Raw genomic sequence first — 24159 nt, 5'->3', positions numbered from 1 at the left:
TTGATAAATATGTACAAGGAACAAGCAAGTTTCATGATTTCACGTGTATGCAGGTAATGGGAATAGGGGAATGGCCCATACCCCTTCTGCTGTGGGCACTGAACCAAAATCTTGTGAAAATTATATTTTTCTCAATTCAATTAAATGCAGAGAAATGGAGAAGAAGAAGATGTTCTACTGCAATAAAGGAAGTAGATTTGAAATCAGTGCAAAGGTGTTAAATAGTATATCAACCAGTCTTCAATGCTGGCACACATATGGAAGACAAGAGTTGTACCAAGAAGTACCATCATAAAGCTTGGAAATCGCCACCAAACAATGAATTTTCTTGAATCAATTTCAAATAACCCTAAATTGCACCCAAAGAAAGCCTTGTTCATAACCAGTATCCTGTAATATAGCCTAAACAAGAAACTCCCTTTTCATTCAGTATTGGAATTTTTCAGTGAATTTGGGAATCCGCCATTAAAGCAGCTCCCTACTGCCCTCGTGACCTGAACCCTACGCAATAAGCAAACAAACCCAATAAAGCAAAGAACCCACCTTTGGAGTTTGGAAGCAAAGGCAATGACACAAACAACTGACAAGTCATATGCTCGTGTTCTGGGCACACACACACACACATACATATATACATATGTAAGATCATGGACTGTGTTGTTTCAGAGTGAGTAGAGACAGAGACAAATGGTGTGAATCCCCCCACCCCTCCTGTTGTTGGGGATACAGTACCCTACAGTTACAAGGCATCTTTTATTTATGGAGGGGACAAAGACTTCCCTGCTTTAATTTGGATTCACACCACTTTGGCTTTAGCAATTTTGAATTGCAAGCATTGTTTAAGATTGATTCCCCATGTTTAAGGTAATTGAAAGATTAACCAATTGGGAATTAAATCAGTAAATAGATTTCCAGACTTGTACAAACACACAAGAATTCTTCTCTTCATATCCAATCTTGTTTCTACAACTCAATCATGAACGATATTTGAATTAGAAGAAAGTAATATAATGTCAAGAGTCGGTGAATTTACAGAGTATGTGAATCGTATTACTGTATATATACATATTCAATTTGGGTATTATTTCTTTTTAGGAAAGTAAATACGATTGATTTTGTGCATGCATATTTATCCCAATTAAAGATGGAAGAAATTATCCGCATAATTACAAATCCATAGCAAAAAATCAGATGAATATCCCAACCTCAGACGCGCAGAGCTTAAATTAACAACCCTAATATGGGAAAACCCCTGCAGAAAAGGAAATAAAAAAAAGTTGAATAATAAAAAGGGAGAAAGGCCAAGGAATATCGATTTCGATTTCAATTTCAATTTCAATTTCGATTTCGATTTTGATTTTGATTTACCTCCGATTCGATTCCCATTCGGCGCGGCATCGGTGCAGGAGAGTTGAAATCTGACAGGTGAGGAGAGTATTTGGTGAGCCACCCCCACCCCCACGCCCCACCAGGATTGCAGGAGCGAGCACATGATGGCACCATTCACATTGGGGTAAAAAGATCGAAAAAAATATAAAAATACGATCTTGATTTCCTGTTGTTATTTTCTTTTTCAACTTTTAACCTTCCCCCTTTAATCGATTTTTTTTTTTCTTCCTCATTGGTTTGCATTAATTAGCGTGGGAAAAGTGTGTGCTTTCATTATTTTTCCAACATATTGTTGTCTATTTGCGTGACGAGAGAGTGGGGAAAATGTGGCCCTGTAGGAAATTTTTTGGGGGGTGGGGTGGGGTGGGGTGGGGTGTTTAGAGTAAATTAAGATCGATGGCCTGGCCTCATTAATTCCTCCACCCGTCTTTCAGTTTTTTTCACACCGCACCACCCACCACTTTGATTTCCATCCATCTTTCTCGTCTCATTTTTCTCATTTTGTTTCGGTTGGATGAAGTGAGTTTTTCTGCTCTCTCTCTCTTTTTTTTATCTTTCAATCATCTCCTCTGAAGGTTTCTATCTCAAGCTTTGTTACAAGAGTAAAGAGAGGTGGGTTGGATTGAGTTGGGTTGTGGTGTGGTGTGGTGGGGATTGATTTTTCTTTTGCGATTCGTCTTTCCAACTTTGCCGATTCGTTTCCTGTCACAGAAACATTGTTCTAACGGCTGTTCTTGCTGTTTTCAGGTCCTGACTTTAGATCTGCGCCTCTCTCTGCCGCTCTTCGGCTGGTGAAATTTCTTAAACGTAAACGCCCTTTTTTGATTTTTTTTTTGGTGTCTTCGTATTGATTTTGTTGATGTTTGTGTTGGTTTTCTAGGTTTTTGTTTGGGTTTCGAGTTTGTTCTTTTCTCGATTCTTTGTTTCCCCATCTTTTTTGCTTTATGGGATTCATCTCTATCCTTCTTCTCTTTAAGCTTCTCTGTTCATCCTTAGTTTTCCTGTGGGTTTATCGTCTCTCTCTCTCTGTGTAAAATGGAAAAATTAATGTAAACTAAGTGAAAGTCTTATCCTTTTCTTTGATTTCTTCCTTTATGCAGATTGTTTGCCGCTAGTGTTTTCATTGGGATTTAATTGTTCGAGAACTCATCTACTAAATGGCTTTTCATGACATGATTTTTGTTCAAATGCTTGTGATGCTTGATAGCTGTTTTTGTTGAATTGAGATTCTAAAACTAAACTTATGGCTTCTGATGTCCAGGAATGATTGACAATTCCCATTTTGAGTGCTGAAATGTTTAGATTGTAACCATTATTTTGTTGCCTGACTTTGCTGTCTGGATGGACCGATAAGGTTTAAACATGCTCGAATATTCATAGCTTTGAGGAATTTCCATCATTCTCTTATTTTGTTCAAAGCTTCTGTGTTGTGATACATTGTTTAGATGCTATATCATTCATTACGATCAATGCATTGTTTTCAATTATCTCAAGTATATAATACTCCTCATTCGATCATTCCATTTCAGGGTTCAATTCACATATCTTTGAAGGCAAGGGAAATTGGATTCATTCGTTGTTGTTTGGACGTATTAGTATCTGAACAAAGTTAAGTTCAGTTTGATACACAAGGGCGCTGAAAGCATGTCTTTCGATCATGGATCCACAAGCGACACCGGCGTAGATTCCCAAATGTCTTGGAACAGCATACAGGCTTCTGCTCCAAACTGGCTACCTGTGTACAGAATGCCATCTGGTCCACCAAATGTCGAGCCTCTGCACCATCCAGGGCACGCCGGGCTGCAAAATCAGCCACACCTTAATGAAAACGAGAAGGAACATGTGTTGAGTGTTAATGAAAATCGGCTCGAGCCCTCTAATATGCATTCATTGGATAATGTCGAAGTATCAGATGATGGAAATCAGCCCACAAACATGCCGCCACTTCTTCAGATTCCTGGGCCTGACTCTCTTCCTCCGGATCTGAATTTGCTTTCAGAGTTTGGAAATAATGACTGCCAAGATGTTCATCGTTCGAATACACACCTTTCTATTGGATCATCAAAAGGGAAGATACCATTTACCGGTAGTTCGTCTGAATCTTTGGGGATTTCTCCTGATGGGCCGGGCTGTTCTGTGGACCATCAACGCACATCGTGCAAGAGAAAAGCTATTGAAATGCATCCTGGACAATCTTCTGGATCAGGAAGTTCAATTCCGTTCCAGTATTTTGAAAGAAATCAACGCCATGCTATTGGTGTGCCTATTCCTGCAGAAAATGAAATACCAAACAATAATGCATCAGAGCAGGCAAACCCAAGGCTTAGGCTCGGCGTCGAAAGAGTTATAGCACCTTCTGGCAGCTCTAGCAGAAATTCACGCTCATGTTTTGGCAGTCTTCCCCCTCAAGATTTGACATTTAGAAATTCTTCTCCAGCAGGAGCTGATGATGTTGGAAATGTGAAGGTTTCTTCATCTTCTGCTCCGTCCGGACTTGTTGACATAAACATACCTCCTCACGTGGGAACCAGAAATTTTTTGAGCATTCCATCTAGGGTTCGATATCCTCAATCTAGATGGGGTGGGGGATCCAGCTCAAGAACTGCTAATTCATCGACTTTGGTTGATTCTCAAGAGAGGGATGATGTGATTTTAGGCGAATCTGAACCGAGAACTATTCCCCCTAATATTTCAGAACATGCCGTGTTTGCCAATGAGACAGGAAGCACTACTCAACAACCAAATTGGGTTTTTGCCAATGGGAGCAACATTGTTGCCGGAAATGCTGCATCTGCTTCCAGGCCTGATGCATCTGCTTTCGCTTTGGCTAATTGGGTCCGTCCCCAATACACTCGGAGAATATCAGATGCAGTTCGGAGATCTCTCATAAGCTCTGCTGTTGCAGTGTCTGGAGGTCCGACAATCTCTCCTGCTGCTCAATCAAATTCGCCTGCCGCCTCACAGGGGATAGCGAATTCATCCGGATCAGGTAACCAGGCTCCCCTGCCGGCACACTCAAGGTCGGCATTGCTGGAAAGACATCTTGATGTTGAATTTAGAATGTCGCATTTACTAAGGAACTTGGCTAGCGCTGGTGAAGGAAGAAGCAATGCGATGTCTGAGGTATTTCTGTACCCCCATAATATGCAACTTAATTATTATCGACAAAATTTTGAACTGCCTGTGTCATCTTGTTGCGTTGCGCTCTGTTTGCTGCTTCAAATGTGGATTTGAAATTGCAAATAGCCTCTTAGTATTTGTGTCAATTCTTCTATACAGTATTTCTTCATTCAGGAATAGGTCTTTATAACATCGACTTCAGATAAGTGCGAACAAATAATATGCTCTGTTTACTTAGATACCTTTAGAATTTTCGATATTATTCATCAACAGTAATTTTTTTGAAAAAGATAAAATCATATGAAATACCCAATATTCTACTATTCTCTAAATTTTCCAAAACTTCTATCCAACTCCCTTGATGTTATCTGGAAAACATTCGATGAAATTTATTGCAATGCGACTGATTACATATTGTGTTTTAGCAGATCCGCCATGTTTTGGATCTAATGAGAAGGGGAGAGGGTCTGCGAATTGAGGTTAGTAGTATTCGCGTGTTTCTTTTATTCATCGAGTTGCGCAGTGTGGTGATAAAAATTTCTCTGCTACTACATAAATTTCTATTCAAGTTCTAATCAATGACACCGAATAAAAACATCTTCTAAAGACTACGATTTTTCCTGTTCTAGGATGTGATGATGCTCGATCACCCAGCACTCTTTGGAGTGGCCGATATCCATGATCGCCATCGCGACATGCGACTGGATGTTGACAACATGTCCTATGAGGTGAGGATCCAACATCATCTTGTCCCTTTGATTAAATTACTCTTTTCAATCTGGAATTCCATTTCCTATTCTTTCAGGAACTACTGGCCCTTGAGGAACGCATTGGGAATGTATGCACGGGTCTGAACGAAGAAACCATTACGAGCTCTATGAAGAGAAAGAAATACACACAGAGAGACCAACCCGAAAACACCGAACCTTGCAGCATATGCAGAGTACCGACTTTCCCATACTACTTTACATCTTTATTTCGCCTGTCTCTTTTACACATACTCAAATGATATTCTCACGCAATTGCATAATTTGTCGCAGGAAGAATACGTCGATGGAGAAGACCTTGGATCGCTGGATTGCAAACATGATTTTCACGCAGAATGCATCAAACAATGGCTGATGCAGAAGAATTTGTGCCCGATTTGTAAAACGACTGGACTGACGCCATGAACCTCTCAGGTTTCTTCGGCGAAACATTCATCACATTTCCTGCTGCTATCAGCAGGGAGATCTTTATATTTTTTCTGTTTTTCTTTCCAATGAGGACAATTGTTGCAACAACAAAACTTTATAATCATTTTTCAGCTGCATTTTCAATACTTTGGGCAAAAATCGCCTTAGATAATCGAAAGTAGAACTCCATTTTCAAGTCTCTTGATTATGTCTCTATAATTACTGTTTCTGGTTTGAAGTAGTATTATTATTATTTTCTTGTGGCATTCATTGCTTTGTGATATAAAAGATCGTGAAGGGACAGGTTTGGGCCATTATTCTTACAACTTTGGATTAGGGACTTGTTTCTTTGTTTTCTTACCTACATAGGAATCCAACGATGCTGGACCTCATCTTTGTCCTGTTACTCGTCGTCTCTTACCAATAATGAGCACAGAATCGGACATATTTTTAAGAGGATTGATCATCGGGTGCTGGGGTCCGTGGAGCTTCACTTCAGAAACGCCATTAAAATACCCTAATAAGTTTGACTAGAGAAAGCATCTTCCCTTTTTCTTACACGAAGCCTAATTCCACTCAATCATTACACAAGCCCCACCAGTGTCCCAAAACTAATCATTCCCTGTTTGTTTATAAACAATTTGCCAGTGATTAAAGCTGCAATTTTATCCATCAATTCCATTTTCACCGTCACTGTAAACTGTGGAGGTCGAGTCTGTGTCTGTATGTCTTTCTCTCTGTCTCTGTCAGACAGTCCAATGGCCGAATTCAGGCAACACGTCAGCAGCTAAAATGGCTCGACCTTGAACAAACCAAACAATGGTGGGTCCTGTCCCCAATTCTTGACGTCCCATCATCACAGCCTTGCTTCCCTCACCCCACCCTCTTACTGTATTTTCTCCCCCAAAAACTCCCATCTCCATGTCCAAAGCTCGAAGCTTTACCCTTTAATCTCAAAGCCCCATTTTCAATGAATTGAGCCTCTGATGGGATGGGAAGTCCGGCGTTTCTCAACGACGAGCTCTCCAAACGGACCTCAATTTTCGGCTTACGTTTGTACGTCGTCATCGGAATCTGCGTCGGCGCCGGAATCGTCATCTTCCTCTTCATCATCTCCCTCTGGTACACCTCCAGAAGAAACAACAGAAAGACTACAGCTTTAATCCTCACCAGAAAAACCTCCAAAATCCCAAATGTCCCCCGGGATATCCAGGAAATCCGACCCGACCCGAGCCGGGACACACCGGACCCCAACCCCAAACCCCCGCTGCTGCTTCTGCCGGCCCCGGACCCACCCCGACCAGCCCAGGAACCGAACCCGGTCGAGGACCAGAGAATCCACATTGAGATTGGAAAGGGCCACCGAATTTCTTACCCTGAGAAACCAGGGCAGAGCTCCGGCAACGGCGGCGGCGAATCCCGGCCGCCGGAGGTTTCTCACTTGGGGTGGGGCCACTGGTACACGCTGAGAGAGCTGGAGGAGTCCACCCATGGATTTGCAGACGAGAACGTGATCGGAGAAGGAGGGTACGGCATCGTCTACCATGGCGTGATGAAGGACAACACTAGAGTTGCCGTCAAAAATCTGCTCAACAACAGGCAAAATTAAACACAAAATTTTCTGCACACAAAAAATTCAATTCAAAAAAAAAAAAAAAATCTTTCTGATTGAATCTTTTGAATCAGGGGACAAGCCGAGCGCGAGTTCAAGGTCGAAGTCGAAGCCATCGGACGCGTCCGCCATAAGAACCTGGTGAGGTTGCTCGGCTACTGCGCCGAAGGAGCTCACAGGTGCGTTCACCACCATCAATGTCAGAAATTCAAATGTTTGGAATTTAATCTGTTTGATTTCTTCCAGGATGCTTGTATACGAATACGTCGACAATGGGAACTTAGAGCAATGGCTCCACGGAGACGTCGGCCCGCAGAGCCCTCTTACATGGGAGATTCGAATGCAGATCATACTTGGAGCTGCTAAGGGGTACACAACAAAGAATACGACCGATTTTCGCAGTCGATTTGTCTTGAAATAATATGCGTTGTTCGTGATTTTTTTTTTTGAGTTTTGCAGGCTGACATACCTACACGAAGGGCTCGAGCCGAAGGTTGTCCACCGCGACATAAAATCGAGCAACATTTTGTTGGATAGACAGTGGAATGCCAAAGTATCCGACTTCGGCTTGGCGAAGCTCATCGGCTCCGACCGGAGTTACATCACGACACGGGTGATGGGTACATTTGGGTGAGACCCGATTTACTTCGATCGAATATTCGATTCAATTCAATTCAATTCAATTCAATTCGATAAGTTTAAAATCGAAAAATGATCACACTTTCTAGCTATGTGGCTCCGGAATACGCGAGCACGGGAATGTTGAACGACAAAAGCGATGTCTATAGCTTCGGCATTCTTATAATGGAAATCATCTCCGGCCGGAGTCCGGTGGACTACGGCCGCCCCCCGGGGGAGGTATATAGATATATATATATGTAAGTATTTGCGACCATCAATGTCGCAAACCAAATTGAATCGAACTGAATTTTCAGGTGAACCTGGTCGATTGGCTCAAGTCAATGGTGTCGAGCCGGAACGCCGAGGGCGTGTTAGATCCGAAGCTACCCGAGCAGCCATCGTCTAGGGCTTTAAAGCGCGCGCTTTTGGTGGCATTACGCTGTGTCGATCCGAATGCTCAGAAGAGACCCAAGATGGGGCACGTCGTGCATATGCTGGACGCTGAGGAATTCCCTTTCCGCAATGTAAGTTTTGGACAATGTGATTCGGGTTTTGGATGAATCTTCTTGGTAATGAATGGTGGTTGTGTTGTGTTTATTCGCAGGAGCGGAGGGAACACAGCCGGTCGCAGCGCAATGATATTAGGACAGTAGATAAGTATTCAAGCGAACCTGGCGACAGCAGCGGATACGAAAGCAGCATCCAGACAGTGAGGTTTATGTCCAGAAAACCCGAGGCCGACGAAGGGCTGTAGGAAGAAGACAGATTTATGTTTGTCGATATCCATCGCATTGTTTCTGCTGTTCACCGAACTAAACTGTGCACTAGCTTTCCGGTTATTGCAACTAAGCAAGCTTTTGAGAAATTGTAGGTAGTCCAAACAAAAACCATAACTTACGACAAAAAGAATCTCGGAAATCCCAAAAAGATTCGAAAACATGGATCAAGGTGGTCTCTTCACCCCGATGCAAAACATCCTAAGTAGTAATAATCAGCACACCTTACAAAAAGATCAAGTCTTGTTGGAAATCGAATTAGTCGGCGAGGGACAGCGTGGAAAGTTGCTCGGAAGGGACATTCGACTGCTGAACATTCCTCAGAACATCCATAGCCTCGGCAACCTTATTTTTCAAAGCATCAGGAGATTCGAGCAGATGCAGAACCTCAGTCTGGTCCATCTCTAGGAGCATTCCGGTGACTTTCGCAGCATGTTCATGCTCAAGCTGATCGACGAGAGGATACAAATTCTCACCCAACATCTGTTCAAAAACTCGAAAAATCAGTCCAAAAACAAGCATGAAATATATAAACACTTGATCAGAAGACTGCATACCGTCCTTTGGTGCTCAGGAGTCGCATTAGCCAGCGCAGAAGCCAAGGCAGTGATCGGCATAGGCTGCGGCGCGGCTGCTGCATCCCGAGGAATCATCCCGCTGATGTCGTACGGAGCAGAGAGCATCCCACCGGCCATGGGCGGCGCATCAGGTCCATTCCGGCCGGTAGGGTACCTAAACATCCTACCCCCCCTGGGTAACATCTGGAAAAGAATTTTCGCAATTAGCGACATCTTAATATAGCACAAATTTAATAAAATCGCGTACACAACTAACCTGTTGCTGCATTGGAGGCACGGGCTGCTGCGGTTGTTGCCCTGCTCCTCGCCTACCGGCAGGGCGTCCCTGCTGACCCTGTTGAACTAGCGGCACAAAGAAATTTGGCATGTGAGCGCCTCCAGGGCGCAGCCCTGGAACAAGCTGTTGCTGATAACCAAATCCGCCCTGCAGATTCGAGGAAATGTCTCATCAAGAAAATGGAAATATGTTCATCGTATATATGTTTTTAAGTTGTCTTCGGTAAGGTAATTTTCGAAGGTAATTTCTGATCAATCCCTAATGAACTGAAACTTTGTTAAAAACTGTCGCGACCTGAGGGGGGATTATGGCAGGAGGAGCTTGTCCGTAAAATAGCTGCTGCCCGATGCCAGGAGCGCCAGGAGGGTAAATCGGCATGCGTGGACCAATAGACTGGGGCATTCCAAGAGGCCTCATTTGTTGAAACTGAGCCTGCGATCAAGAGATGAGTCAGGTGTAAATTCAGGAAAAAATTGTGCAATTGAAATCATACCTAAAGATAGAGCTTACGATGAAATCATACTTTTCTAGTCACAGCAAGTTTATTAAGAGCATGCTTCTGAAATAGCACTAACCTGTAATCGGGCTCTTCGATCTTCTCTACGCTGCGCAAGCGCAACATAGAGTGGTTTGCTGATCACCATTTTCCCATTCATTTGAGAAAGCTACAAGTACAGAAAAATCAAAAAAATAAAATAAGTGTGTAATCAGCTCCAATTTAGGCACTTAAATTTATATACGACGACTTGGAATAAACTCACAGCCCGAGAAGCTTCCTCAGAAGTAGAAAAGGCGACAAATCCCGACCCCTTGCTAATTCCACTAGGATCCCGCATAACCTGAATCCAAGAGTAATAAAATCATAAACAAAATCGAACAAGAAAAACTGAATTTAATAGTCAAACACATTCCAATGGAGAACAAAAATAATATTACAATACCTTGCACGATGTGATCGTACCAAACTCTGAAAAGAGTTCTTTCAATTTTTCATCATCAATGCTATCATCTAAGTTCTTAATATATAGATTTACTCCTTGAAATCTGTCGACAGTTTCCCTGGCGGCCATCTCGAATCTACTTTTGAGCTCCTGTTCTCTCTCCAACTTCTTCTGGGCTTTCCCAACATACCACTCTTTTTCATCAAATTTCTTCCCATTTAGAGCTTCAACAGCTTTAGCAGCATCATCAGCATTTTCAAAATTGACAAATCCAAAACATTTGGACTTTCCATCAGCATCCCTCATGACTATACAGCTCGTGATAATTCCATATTCACCAAAAATTTTGTTCAACTCATCATCAGTGGTAGATTCAGCTAAGTTTTTCACGTAGACGTTGTTGAACCTAGTTTTATTTGATGCAATGTCCCTCTCTTGCTTACGGAGGAAATGCCCAACATACACCTGTTTATCATTAATAAGCATTCCATTCAACTTATCTATAGCATTCTGCGCCGATTCTTCGTGATCAAATTGCACAAACCCATAGCCCTTGGACTGGCCATTCTGATCCGTTGCCACTTTGCAAGAAAGGATGTTCCCAAAGCTTGAAAAAGTGTCGTGCAGTGCTTTGTTATCAATGGTTTTATCCAAATTCTGCATGAGAAATTCGTCGTTACATTATAGAATAATGAAGAAATAAATAGATAACAACATTGCCCGTAGTGAAGGCACCTCATAAAAAGCAAAAACTTTTAAGGGTTCGAATCGCAGTCATAGAAAACTTAAAAAATTGCTAAAGCAAAATGAATAAAAGTAGATTACTTTGATAAATATATTCGCTGTGCCACTCTTTCGGATACTTGGGTCCCGGTGAGAATACATCACACGAATCGACTTGTTATTGAGAGGAGTGAAATTCAACATTTCCATTGCTCTGGAAGCTGCAAAGCAAATATAACAGGGGAGAATCAGACAGGTTACAATGACATCAGCAAAAGAGACACTGAGTAATGAAACAACATAGTCTAAAAACAGCAGAAAAAAGCAAATCCATCATTGATAAAATGATTTGAGTTTGCAAAAAATAGATTTTACTAGTGTTAATGGCCTAAAAAAATTACTATTCTTCGACCCTATAAACATGATTTCTTTCAACCCTGTAAAGATGATTTCTTTTAACCCTAGATTATCATTGATGGAATGATTGAAGCTTGCAAAAATAAGGCTTGATCAAGCTAATGGCCTAAGAAAAAACTCATTTTCAACACCATACGGGTGTGTTTGGTATAGGAGATGGGAGTGTTTGGTATGTTTCCATTTCTCTAAATCATAATGTTTGGTATTGGAGAAATGGGACTTGAGAAATATTTCTATATATTGAGAGAAATCGAGAGAAATGAATGTCCTATTAATCATTTAGTCAGATAACTTCATCTTTTTACATTTCTTAAGAACTCTATTTTCACTTTTTACCCACTCATTCTGTGCTGAATTCATTTTCTGTAAAGGTAATTCCTTCAACCATTAACTAATCTATCATTGAAAGAATATTTGAAGTTGGAAAAAATAAGGTTCGACAGAGTTGATGGGGGTAAAAAAAACAATAAATTAAAATCGTCCTCAACACTATATAGGCATTTTCTTGCAAATCCAACTTCTGAACTGAATTCTACTTAAAATGAATCACACAATAATACCAAAACAACATTCCTACGAAACATGAAAAATAAAATAAAATAAAGAATTTCAAGACATGCACGCCGCCAAATTATGCAATCACTTGTCTAAAAGAAGCATCACAACAAATTCACACAAAATACAACACTTGAATTGTGAAACACTAGCGCAAAAATCAAGATTTATTGCAAAGAACCAAATCTAAATTAAAAAGTTCTAACCTTCTTGAGGGTTGCTAAAGTTAACATATCCATATCCAAGACTCCGGCGAGTGCCCAGATCTCTGCAAACCCTAACCGAAATCACCTGTCCAACCTGACTAAACAGATCGTAGAGCTGTGAATCCGTCACGTTGAAATCCAAATCACCCACATACAGAGACGTCGAAAGAAGCTGCCCAGCCACTGCCGGCGGCGGCGGCACCGCCACTCCGTTCGGCCCCGTCGTCGCCACCGCCTGAGGCTGCACCTGAATTTGCGCCATCTCTTCCAATTCAGCAAGAATCTTGTCTTTTACGGTTAATTAAAGAGAAATTTTTTTAGGGTTTTCAGGAACGAGTGAACTAAGAAGAAGATGAAACGTTGAAGCTGAGAAAATAAAATAAAATATAATGATAACGGTAGGGAGATAAAGAGATAAGGAAAATATGGAGAGAGTTTTTGGGGTTTTTTTTCTTTGGGAGGGCAGACAACTGCACCGCACTCGAGGAAGACGATGAAGCTCGACCAAGTTATATATGTTAGAAACCCTAGTGTAACCGCCGAGGTGAAATCGTGGCCGCCCATTTATGGCGCCAAGATAAAGAGGATAAGGACACGCGTCCTCGGGACGAGAACTGTGGTCAAATCAGGTTAATGTAATAAGCCGTACGTACAGGGTGCGTCGGTTTTGATTTTAAATAATAAAATTTTGAATTAAAATTGTTGTTTGATGTGATATAATCGTAATTGATACGATTTTTAAATGTAAAATTAAATTTTAATTTAATAAAATAAATAAAAATTTAGTGTTTGATTTGATATTTTTGGAGAAAAAAACTTTTGGAATAGTAAAATCAGACATAAAATCTTACAAGTAAACAGACTATAATTCTCTTGCTTCTATATAATTTGTTTATATTTTTTATTTTTACTCTTCCCGTATAATTTATTCTTAGTCCCGTATAATTTGTCAATTCCATTTTCTATAAAATAATTATACTTTTAATTACATTTTAAATTTTAAATTTTATAATTTTTTTAATTTTAATTAAATTATTTAGTTATTTTAATTTTAATTTATAATTATTTTTATTATACTCTCTTCTGTCCGAATACAATAGTGTTGTTTACTATTTTTATCCGTTCCAAAATAATAGTCCCATTTTCATAAAAAACAATATCACCATAAAATTATCCCTATTTTTTTTATTATTATAATATAATTGCCTTTACTTTTTACACTAAGAACAAAAAAGTCATTTATCCTTACTTTTTACTATTTGTTCCATATATCTATTTGTTTTTTTTATGAAATTTTAGAAATATTAGCATTATATTGGGATAAAGTATAAATAAAGGTAAAAAAACGAAATTAACCCTATTAGTACTGTATGATATAAAGATAATAACATTTGTATAATATATTGTAAATTGAAAGAGTATTTGTAACGTTTGATAGACATTGTTACAATTACTAAAAAAAATAAATATTTGTTATGAGACTGATCAAAATAAAAAAATAGATAAATTATCAGGAGGGAGTATCAATATTCATAATTTGGGACATATGAAATATAATAATTATTTTTATTAATATATTTTTTAACGAATTTAACCGCAGGTTTTTTCATCTTAAACAGTTAGTTATATGGGCCAAATTATATTTCATGGACAATAAGCCCAAAATGTAGATGGGCCGAAATACACAGATTCTTAAATTGAAAACGTGTTTTAGTACCAACGCTTAGAAGATTTTTATGCTGTAATTTCTTGTTCCTTCAACAAAGTTAATATGTTAGAATTTAAAAATTTATATAACACCAAACATCAAATAATATAATTTTAAGATTATTAAGTTCTGTCGAAATTTACTCAAGTAAAATAAAATAATAATATAACAAAACACGATACATTATTTATATCAAAATAATATAACTAACACATACTTTCCTTACATTTCAACACAAAATAGAGAGGCACAATAAAAATACTTACATATATAGAACTATACGTGTTAGTTAAAACAATACTTCTTCTATTTTATTAGTTAATAAAAATATATATGATTACATGTAATGACAGATTTGTAATTCAAATAAAAATTAAAATATAAAATATTTTAGTATTAGTTTATGATTACTTTTTCTAAAATATAAAATATGTATATATAGTTGCAGAAAGAGTATAATATTTGTCTATTTATGATGAACTGAAGGGGAAAATCAGTACCACACCGATTTTCTCCAATCATCACATTAAACTCTTCCCAATATGATGAGTGTCCTAATCTTTAGTAGATACAAGAGAGAAAATTAGACTTATAATGTGTAATAATGTGCCTTCTAAGGCACCCCAGTGATTCATATAATGCTCTACATTTCTTTCAATCAACAAACCAACAACCTTTGTTTCTTGTTTTGAACAACAAGAAATGGTGTCTTACCTGAACATTCATCCTCAGCAAAACCTAACAATCTTTTCCTTCGGGGAGCGACTGTTTCTAGGCAAGCCAGAGTATAGAAAATGAACCATACCATCGTCGCAAATACATGCCTGTCTGATGTACAAGTCTTTCATCTTCGGGCAACACCAAAAAACTTGTAAGGGCTTTATCTCGTCGCCAAATCACTGTCTCAAAGCATATGGTTAGACAAAATAAAATAATTTTCAACCTATACTTCAACACATTTATCCTATCCTCCTCATTCCTATCTGGTCATCAACATTACCCTTTCCTTTCCGAAAATCACCGGGCAACGGAGATGATCATTCGATTCTGTAGCTATCAAAATAAAGATCCAACAAAAACTTATACAAACATATAACAAATCATTAGGGCATGCCAAAAGTAGAACTCCAATGCCATTTCAACAATGCCAAATGCATTAACATCATTCAACTCTGCAAATCTAATGTCAGGAACCTCATGGCCTACAATGTCAGTCAGGAACATTCCTTAGTTACATTCTTAAACCAATGTAGAACAAACAAACAAACAAGGCGGTCCTATGAAAACGTGAGATCAAATAGGGCAAAAACTAGCTTCGTTCTAATAAGGAAAAACCTTCTCAGTTGAACATGGCAGGCACAGGCAGTGTGGTATATGGTAAGATCTAACTGAACTAATATCGTGGTAATATCCAGGAAATCACAAACACTGTTGATCAATTCCGCAGAGGAATTTACAGAGAGAATGAAGAAATTTCAGTTACTCACTCATCACCGCCAACAGAGTTTGATTTCTCGCTCTGCGGCGGTGCCATTGTGGACGGTGCATCCTCCACCGCCTTAATCGGCGGCGGTTCATTGACCTCTGTCGTCGCCGGCGGTGCAGCCTCGGAGTTACCAGATCCAGCCTTCACTTTTTCCAACATCCTCTTACTAATGTCCTTAGCATAAACCTGCAATATCTCGACGCCGTCGCCGTCGGAAGTCTTCGCCGCCGCCACAGCCACGTGGAACGCCTCCTCCTCCATCAACTTGGCAGCATCAACCGCTTCCTCGCGGGAAATGGTGCCGTAACGGTTGGAGAGAATGGAGGGCGATGAGAGGGTTTCAATAAGGCGGTTTCTAACAGCCTCGCGCGTGCGATCACTCGGCGGCCAAACGCTGAAGCGAGCATTGGGACGTTTCTCCGGCGCCGCAGTAACGGCCGCCACGTTCGACGCCTCCGACGATTCAGGCGTTGCTTGGACAGTCTCCGCCGCGGCGGTGGCCGGCAGTGGACGATCGTGGGGTTCGGGATTTTGATCTGCGGTTGTGGATTCAACGCTGTCCGACATTATTGATCGATTGACATAGATCGAAGAATTCTGTTGGGATCGATCTTATAAGAACTTGAAAGTGGGCTTTGGGCTTTCAAATTGGGCCTTCAAAATTGTTACATTGCAGAGTAGTTGTTATCAATAATAAAATCGTGCTATGCGACATGTTTGATAAAGGAAATCGAATACAATATTCACTTATTCATAAAAGAAAATAGACTAAGTATAGTCGGAAACTCACAAAAATTCGAATGGAATCATATCAAAGAAAAATAAATTTGACAGCAACTACAAAGGAACCTTCTGATACATTTCAAATTTAATAATGCTTGTGTAAAATAAAACCCGGTCGCACATTTGCACAGTCAGCATCAAATAATAAGGTCGTGTTTGGCCAGGTTGCAAAGTTTGACGTAAAAAATAATATTGTATTATAGCAATGCTATTTTTATTGTGATGTATTTTTTTTTTTAAAGAAAAAACTAAAATTGTATATAAATTAATTAATTTTTTAAAAAATATTAATGGTAGATATAAAAAATGGTTTAAAATAATATATAAAATGAAATATTTGAAGAATATTAGTTTTGGAGTAAAAAATATAATTACGAATTAGAATAAAATTAGTATAGGAAATGCATAAATAAAATTGTCCTATTGGAAATAGCCTATGTTCAAGTTAGCGGTCACATTCATTTTGTTATGTTCACATCCACGATTTTGATTGATTTTTAAATGATTGAACTAATATCGATTAAATTTAATTATAATAAAATTAAAATTAATAAATTTTTTCTTTTTATAACGAGGTTCAAATTGATTTTTTTAAATTATAAAATCAAATAATCTTAAAATATAGGATTTGCTTGTTTAGTGTTTTAATTTAAAGTGTTTTTTATATATATATATATAAAATATGAAGAATTGTTTTGTTAGTATAAAAATCATTTTATATATCACAACTCAGAGTATTATTTTTGATATTTTTGTATATTTTATGAGAATAATTTTTTTTTTATTTTAGTAAAAATAATACTCCATCTATCCCAAAACTATAGTTTAGTTTGTATTTGACAAGAGATTTAAGAAATATTGATATTATATTAATAGTGGATAAAAAGTAACTTTTTGTCATTACGAGTGTATTAGTGTAAAAAGTTATTGGCAATTGTGTAATAATAATAAAAAAATAATGGTAATTTTATAGTGATATGATTATTTATGAAAATAAAACTATTATTTTAAAACGGACAAAAATGATAAATATGACTATTATATTGGGACGGAGGGAATAATACATTAATACCGAAAATATTTTTAACTTTACTTAAATTATAAATATATAATTAATTTATATATAAAGTAAAAAAAAAAAACAAAAACAAAAATATAAACATTTTTTATACATTGTCGTTAATTAATAATATAAGGAATATATTTGTCTATGATAAATAATCTGGTGGAATGGAGAATGAACTTGCGATAAAGAGATTATATTTTCGACCCTAGTTCACAAGATATTACTATAAATAATAATAATAAGTATTTTTCATCTAAATATAAAATCTCAAAAAAACTCATTTGAAGTAAGATAGGAGGAGGAAATGATATTTTAAGTGTTGATTTAAATAATATTGTAATAAAAATTTCTAGTTTAGTGAATAAATCCATACTTTAATAAAGTCATAACGTACCGGCGACGAACTCCATGATCTTACGGTCGTCGTCTTCCTCGAGGTACTTGTTCTGCAACAGAATGCTGTTAGGCATTTACAGCACAAAACTGCAGGAGCGATGAATGCACACAGTAGTTGAAGGTTGAAGGTTGCAAGTTGCAACTGCCCAAACTATGAATGCACAGATCTTCGTCTCTACCAAAACTCCTCCTCTATATAATTCCACTCCTTCACTAACAGTTTCCCCACCGCACCAAAACCAGAGCTTATTCAGAGAGATCCTCCATACATCCATGGCAAAGGTAAGTCCATTCCCTGCCCAAATCCTCCTCATCCTCTGCCTCTCTAGCCTTCTCTCCGCCGCCGTAAGCCGTCCGATAACCGCCTCCGAAGACGCTCCTATTTCCGACCAAAAGTTCCCCTGGTTAGGTTGGAGCTTCCCCATGCCCAGGCTACCCTACCCCTTGCCTGGCTTCGCTTTCCCTCCATTGCCGTCCGGTTTCCCCAATTTTGAGTTCCCCTTTGGAAATCCGGCGATAAACGCCGATTCCGACATGCAGCAGCAGCAGCTCGTGAAGCCATTGATTCCGCCGGTGGATTCTCCTTTGCACAGCCGGACAGATTCCGAGAACGTGGTGTCGCCGACGAGAAGAACCGGCGGCGCCGCCGCCGCTCCGCCTAGAGCTTAGGACTAATGAATCGAAGTCAGTTCTGTTCAAGAAAATGTCACTATTTGGACAGCAAAATCCTCTTTTACATCTAATTTATGAATAAACGTAGAAATCTTTCCTTTTGTGTTTGCTCTTGCAAAGATCCAAATCATAAGACACATTTATCAAAATCCAAACATGAAACACTCAAGAAACTCAAATCCATTAATCAAGAGACAGAATCTTAACCATGTTACCACCAGGTCTGCACAGAACTTCCAATGGTTTCAATCTTGGCAATGTAAGCCCTTTGCCTTCTGCCATGTCAATGTCTTCTTCTCCAACTCGCTCCCACTCAAAGCATTGTATCAGACCTCCCAACGCAAGCATCGCCACCCGTAGGCCGAGCACAGCCCCCGGACAGGCCCTTCTCCCAGCCCCAAATGGTATAAACTTGCACCCTTGATTGGCATCCCCACCAATCTCTCCGGCCTAAATGCAATAGAATCTTCCCATGTCTTAGGATCCCTGTGGATTGTCCACAAATTCCCTAGCAGCATTGTGCCTCGAGGGATGTTGTATCCGCAGACCCTGCAGCCATTGGAGGATTCATGCGGGATGAGAAAAGGCGCAGGTGGGTATAACTGGAGTGTTTCGCGGACTACGTTGTGTAGGTACACGAGCTTTGGCAAATCATCGTCATCCAACAGGTGGTCTTGCGCACAGCACGCCTCCATCTCTTCAATGGCCTTCTGCATTGCACCGGGATGACTGAGAAGCAGCGACATTGCCCATTCCAGGACAGTCAGATGTAGTTTCTGTCCCGGCACCAAGCATAGCCTGCGACAGTTTTCGGTAAACATCAAGAATGAAACAATGGAATCTAATTTAACAGTCTTCCTCACCAGGATAAGCCCCTTGATGATTTCATCTGCATGCAAAGATGGTTCGGTTTCTTGGAGGGACAGCATGACACCTATCAGTGTCTACCTCGTCGATTCTTTCCCACCATTCGATAATGTCCGATCCAGTCTTGTCCTGGCGGAAAACATTTCAACGGCTGTGATTCGCCTCAAGTTTCGCCAGTGATCACCATAAGGAGCAAAGCCCATGGTTGTACAGTTCAGCTTTCCGGCGAGCAATTCAGGCCGGTTGGCGAATACAAGATCGTTCTTCGTGAGCATTCTTCAGCTGCCTCCGGCGAGGAAACCACCAGCACTTTGCGAACTCCAAACCGCAGAAGCATAACAGGGCCATACTTCTGCGAAAGCCGCTGCAGAGTTCGGTGCACCGGCTCCTTCAGCAGATGGAGATGGCCTAAAATTGGAACCGACGATGGGCCTGGCGGCCGGTTTCCATGAACTTTCAACTGCACAAATCTCAGAACAAAGCATAATAAAGCAGAAAGCACCAAGTACAGCCATATCTCAGATCCCATCTTTCCCAAGTCAAGATCACCTGATTTCAGGGATTTGACTTTCTTCAGCAAATTGTATGTAAGCTAAGCTCCTGGTTCTTACCTTTAACACGAAGAATTATAAATTTATTCCCACTCGCAGACACCCTTTTGTCGATTTTAACAAAGTTGCAAAGTCTTCGGGAGCTCAATACAGTAAATAGTTCGCTCAAGTAATAAAATGCAGTCTGTCAAACCATATATTTTATCATGTTCTTAAGACTAATTAGAATGATATATATATTAATCTAATCAATCCTCTGGATATAGAAATACACAGTGGATAACTATAATTCAAATACTATATTGATACTCGAACAGACATAGGAAGCCAGACACTTTCCTTATCTAGAAAGCTTTTATTTCAGCATTGCATATAACAGTCTTTGCATAAATTACAAACTAGAACGCGTTAATAATCTTACAGTTGATATCCTTAAGCAATCCAATGAGCTAACTGCTGCAGAGCTGCTGTAGAAGATCAGCAGCCTCATGACGGGGACTGCAAAAAGCCTCCAGATGATTTGGCATTGGCAAAATAACCCCGGGACTAGATTTACTATGCACACCCTGCGCAAGTTCGGACACCATTTTCCACTCAAAACACTGGACAAATGCACCCAATGCCAACGAGATGGTTCGCATAGCCATGCCGGCGCCAGGGCAGGTCCTTCTCCCCACCCCAAAGGGTACAAATTTATAGCTAATTTCCTTTTCGAGATTCATGCAGTGAAACCTCTCTGGTTTGAAGTGGTGGGGCTCATCCCACACCTGGGGATCCCTGTGCATTCCCCAAGCATTCACCAGCAGGGTTGTGTCCTTCGGAATAGTGTAGCCGCCGACTGTGCATTGCTCCGACGAATAGTGAGGCAGTAAGAGTGGCACCGTGGTGTGCAGCCTTAGGGTTTCATTGATGATGCATCGAAGATAAGGAAGGTTGGGCAGATCAGCCTCGTTTATGAGGCGATTGTGGCCAATGTTGGCGTCGATTTCTTGTCTTAGTTTGTTGAGTTCGTCGGGATGAGATAGCAGAAGGGACATGGCCGATTGCATCGTCACTGCAGAGGTCTCTGTTCCTGCTATGATCATTGTCTACCAATCAAACATATACAGATGGATTTCAGTCTTTTAAAAGAGAAGATAGAACAAGTAAGGTAAAGGATATCTGAGATTACCCCAAGAAGGCTTTTGATGATGTCGTTGGTGTAGAATTCTGGTTCTGATTCCTTGAGAGATAGCAGGGTTTCGATAAGAATTCGGCTTGGTTTTTCTGGAAATCCATTGTTGTCTCTTCCCTTAAACTCGTCGATCAAACCCTGCAAGTAGGTATCTCTCTTCTCGTGCAATGAAATGATCTTCTTCTCCACACCTTTGTACCCAATCCACCTCAAAAATGGAAAGAAATCACATACCCCAAAATTCACACTACTGAAAAATAATCCCCGAATTCGTTTCACGTTCTCCGGCCCTAATTTGCCACAAATCTCCTCCTCTGCAACGCAGCGACTCCCAGCAATTTGTCTCATTATCAAATTGAAACCATAAGCCGAAAACAAGTAGTTCAAATCGACTTTCTGCCATTCCGATTTGCAAAGCTTAGCCAATTCGCGAACAAACACGCGTATCTCTTCCTGGCGCAGGGCGGCAGAATTTTGCAGCCTGTTTGACGAGAACATCTCGACGACCGACAGCCGGCGGAGGACGCGCCAGGTGTGTCCGTACGGGGAGAATGCGAACGTAGAGTAATTGTAGGTTAGCCGGTCCCCGGCCACAGTCCTAGGGCGGTTGGCCAATACTACGTCGTTTTTGGTGAAGCATTCCTCAATGGCGGACGGAGAGGAAACCACTACGCACGACCTGGATCCGAGTCGGAGAGAATAGATTGTACCGTGACGAGAACCGAGCTCGGTGAGCGCTTGCTGGAGGGGATCCTTGATGAGGTGGAGATGGCCGACGATAGGGAGAGGACGACCGCAACTAGGCGGCGAGCTGAGGGATGGACGAGATGACCGCAGTTTCAGTAAGTGGAAGAGAAGTATGGGGAGGAATAGTAGAAAAACGTAGCTCAGATCCTCCATAGCTTAGCTCTGTAGACTGTAACTGCTGCACTGTATGTAAATAACTCGAAGAAGATGCAAGCCATGACGATAATTATATAGATGAGGTTTTGGGTGGGGTCCTTCTCCAAAATAGCCGCCACGTCCCACCGTAAATTAATGGTTTATTTAACAGAAGCTCTTTCATGATTTGACACCATTCACTATACCCCTTTAATACTAATCAACACTTACTTTGTTTTTGGTTGTTTATCCGATACCTGATACTTACTCTCGACGCGCGGCAAGGAAAGTATACATATTTTTATTTTTATTTTTATTTTTCATGCATAATTATAAAATAAATATTTTATTAAATAATTTATTTTTTTATAAATATTTTTATTTTATATTATATCATTATTTTATATTAAAAAATAAAAATAAAAATATTATTAAATTATTTTAAATTATTCACTATAATTAAAATATTATTATTTCTTAAACATTGCGTCAAAAATAAATGTATACTTTGTGTATAGACGGAGGAAGTACTTTTTTTATTTTGAGTGAAATGGATATTCAAAATCCTTTTATTTTTATTTTTTAAAAAGTTTAAATAATTTTATAAATATTTAAAATTTTAATTTTATACAAATATTTTATCTTAATTATAAATAAATACTTTTTTATTTTTTTTATTAAATAAAATTTTATTATTTACAAAATAATATTTATATTATATATTTTTTTTTATTATTTTAAAAATATTTAAATAAAATGTATATACTCAATGTCATGCCAGAGAGTTCTTATTGATTTTTTTATATTGATCTTTTAATACTCCCTTTGTCTCGAGCGTTTTAATAGGTGACCTGAGTTATCAGATGTTTGAAATTATGATTTTGATCACAAGTCCAACCCTTTCAATTCTTATACCACCAGATTATCCCTTATAGGATAATATTTTATTATTTTTTTATATATGTAATGTTGTTGATATTTTAAATATTTTTTACAAATTATATCATAATAAAATATATATAATATGAATATCATTTGTAGATAATAAAATTTTATACAATACAAATGAATAAAAAAAATATTTATTTATTTATTATTATCCTAAATTAGTTTTATAAAAAATGAAGAGTTTTAAAGATAAATAAAAATATTTGTTAATTGATAAGAGGAGCATAAAATAAAAAGGTTTTGAGTGAATCCTGCAGGTAAGATGTTAAAAATTTAATTAAATTGATTTATATTTATTAAGTATGTTTAAAATTGATAAACTTAAAAATAAAAAAAATTAATCATCTGTAATGGGACCGAAAGAATATTATTTACTATATTCATTAATCTCTTATAATACAAATAATCGGTCAAATTTAAAAAACAAACTTAAACGCAGACCAACGAAATATTAATTTATTTTAAAATTATAATATAATTAATTAAATAAAAATTAATAAAATAATATTATAATTTACTATTATTAATTACTTAAATAGTTTTACCTAAATATCGTACTCCCTCCATTCCATAATAAAATATCCATTTTTCTATTTTAGTCTATCTCATAATAAAGTATCCATTTAATTTTTTTTAGTAACTGTACTATCTACTTAACATTACAAATATCTTTACAATTTACAATATTATACACAAATGTCATTACTTTTATATCACACGTATTAATAAAGTTATTTTAGTCATTTTTACTTTTTTCCTAATATATCATAATATAATACTATTATTTTCTAAAATTACGTGCAAAAAGCAAATAGATATTTAATTTCGGGACGAATGGAGTACTATTAATAAAATTGTCAATTATACGGGGAATGATAAATTATACTCCCTCCGTCTCATATACCATGTCCACGTTGCTATTTCTGTCCATCTCACGTACTATAACATACCACTTTCCGTTTTTGGAAAATGATTACACACTTTAATCTCATTTTAAATTTTTTAATTTTATTTTTTTAATTTTAATTAAACTAATTAGCTATCTGAATTTTAATTATAATTATTTATATTATAGAATAATTATTTTCACTAATACATTTTTAATTATTTATTAATTATATTTTTTTCTAAAATATTATGTTTACAATGTAACAGTAGGTGGGAAGGAGAAAGTAATTTAGGTTGAGAAAACAATTATGAATACTTGGAAAGACAAACGAATTGGGAAAAGGTGAC

General features: G+C 38.4%; 5 protein-coding genes and 1 pseudogene across 7 annotated transcripts; 2 read left to right on the top strand and 4 right to left on the bottom strand.

Moving 5' to 3' along the window:
- Positions 1-1779: 1779 nt before the first annotated feature.
- Positions 1780-5883, top strand: LOC127265161 (probable E3 ubiquitin-protein ligase RHG1A). 3 transcript variants are annotated; one of them, XM_051294857.1, is made up of 7 exons: positions 1780-1908; positions 2137-2196; positions 2919-4512; positions 4935-4988; positions 5139-5237; positions 5315-5452; positions 5550-5883. In XM_051294857.1, exons 3-7 carry the CDS (start codon positions 3034-3036, stop codon positions 5679-5681), a joined length of 1902 nt encoding a protein of 633 aa, XP_051150814.1. In that variant the 5' UTR covers positions 1780-1908; positions 2137-2196; positions 2919-3033; the 3' UTR covers positions 5682-5883. The 3 variants fall into 3 exon arrangements, with proteins under 3 accessions (XP_051150814.1, XP_051150815.1, XP_051150813.1); XM_051294858.1 differs by having other exon boundaries at positions 1786-2001; positions 4938-4988; XM_051294856.1 differs by having other exon boundaries at positions 1786-2001.
- A 393-nt stretch (positions 5884-6276) lies between these two features.
- Positions 6277-8756, top strand: LOC127265163 (probable serine/threonine-protein kinase At1g01540). Its single transcript, XM_051294860.1, has 7 exons — positions 6277-7283; positions 7371-7475; positions 7543-7665; positions 7756-7926; positions 8025-8154; positions 8232-8441; positions 8522-8756. Exons 1-7 carry the CDS (start codon positions 6676-6678, stop codon positions 8669-8671), a joined length of 1497 nt encoding a protein of 498 aa, XP_051150817.1. The 5' UTR covers positions 6277-6675; the 3' UTR covers positions 8672-8756.
- Positions 8757-8789: 33 nt separating this feature from the next.
- On the bottom strand, positions 8790-12884 carry LOC127265160 (polyadenylate-binding protein 2-like). The gene is made up of 9 exons (XM_051294855.1): positions 12391-12884; positions 11315-11433; positions 10490-11146; positions 10310-10387; positions 10124-10213; positions 9843-9980; positions 9528-9695; positions 9251-9454; positions 8790-9176 (listed from the first exon to the last, which is right to left on the bottom strand). Exons 1-9 carry the CDS (start codon positions 12650-12652, stop codon positions 8952-8954), a joined length of 1941 nt encoding a protein of 646 aa, XP_051150812.1. The 5' UTR covers positions 12653-12884; the 3' UTR covers positions 8790-8951.
- Positions 12885-15238: 2354 nt separating this feature from the next.
- LOC127265165 (MFP1 attachment factor 1-like) lies at positions 15239-16180 on the bottom strand. The gene has a single exon (XM_051294864.1). It carries the CDS (start codon positions 16149-16151, stop codon positions 15582-15584), a length of 570 nt encoding a protein of 189 aa, XP_051150821.1. The 5' UTR covers positions 16152-16180; the 3' UTR covers positions 15239-15581.
- Positions 16181-18578: 2398 nt separating this feature from the next.
- Positions 18579-20016, bottom strand: LOC127265166 (cytochrome P450 81Q32-like; annotated as a pseudogene).
- Positions 20017-20216: 200 nt separating this feature from the next.
- Positions 20217-22023, bottom strand: LOC127265162 (cytochrome P450 81C13-like). The gene is made up of 2 exons (XM_051294859.1): positions 21091-22023; positions 20217-21007 (listed from the first exon to the last, which is right to left on the bottom strand). Exons 1-2 carry the CDS (start codon positions 21991-21993, stop codon positions 20369-20371), a joined length of 1542 nt encoding a protein of 513 aa, XP_051150816.1. The 5' UTR covers positions 21994-22023; the 3' UTR covers positions 20217-20368.
- Between the last annotated feature and the right edge of the window lie 2136 nt (positions 22024-24159).

The sequence above is a fragment of the Andrographis paniculata genome, unplaced genomic scaffold (genome assembly GCF_009805555.1).
Source record: "Andrographis paniculata isolate CXL003 unplaced genomic scaffold, ASM980555v1 Contig72END, whole genome shotgun sequence".
In the NCBI taxonomy this organism is placed as follows: domain Eukaryota; kingdom Viridiplantae; phylum Streptophyta; class Magnoliopsida; order Lamiales; family Acanthaceae; genus Andrographis; species Andrographis paniculata.
This window is presented reverse-complemented; position numbering and strand designations above follow the sequence as displayed.

Excerpts from the sequence above, each read along its gene's own strand:
- LOC127265163 (XM_051294860.1), top strand. The coding sequence starts at position 6,676 with ATGGGAAGTCCGGCGTTTCTCAACGACGAGCTCTCCAAACGGACCTCA. Across the intron at positions 7,476-7,542 it reads TGCGCCGAAGGAGCTCACAG|GATGCTTGTATACGAATACG; the intron begins GTGCGTTCACCA and ends GATTTCTTCCAG. Across the intron at positions 8,155-8,231 it reads ACGGCCGCCCCCCGGGGGAG|GTGAACCTGGTCGATTGGCT; the intron begins GTATATAGATAT and ends CTGAATTTTCAG.
- LOC127265161 (XM_051294857.1), top strand. The coding sequence starts at position 3,034 with ATGTCTTTCGATCATGGATCCACAAGCGACACCGGCGTAGATTCCCAA. Across the intron at positions 4,513-4,934 it reads GAAGCAATGCGATGTCTGAG|CAGATCCGCCATGTTTTGGA; the intron begins GTATTTCTGTAC and ends ATTGTGTTTTAG. Across the intron at positions 5,238-5,314 it reads TTGACAACATGTCCTATGAG|GAACTACTGGCCCTTGAGGA; the intron begins GTGAGGATCCAA and ends CTATTCTTTCAG.
- LOC127265160 (XM_051294855.1), bottom strand. The coding sequence starts at position 12,652 with ATGGCGCAAATTCAGGTGCAGCCTCAGGCGGTGGCGACGACGGGGCCG. Across the intron at positions 11,434-12,390 it reads CTTTAGCAACCCTCAAGAAG|CTTCCAGAGCAATGGAAATG; the intron begins GTTAGAACTTTT and ends TTTGCTTTGCAG. Across the intron at positions 9,696-9,842 it reads CTGCCATAATCCCCCCTCAG|GGCGGATTTGGTTATCAGCA; the intron begins GTCGCGACAGTT and ends TCGAATCTGCAG.
- LOC127265162 (XM_051294859.1), bottom strand. The coding sequence starts at position 21,993 with ATGGAGGATCTGAGCTACGTTTTTCTACTATTCCTCCCCATACTTCTC. Across the intron at positions 21,008-21,090 it reads TCATCAAAAGCCTTCTTGGG|ACAATGATCATAGCAGGAAC; the intron begins GTAATCTCAGAT and ends TTTGATTGGTAG.
- LOC127265165 (XM_051294864.1), bottom strand. The coding sequence starts at position 16,151 with ATGTCGGACAGCGTTGAATCCACAACCGCAGATCAAAATCCCGAACCC.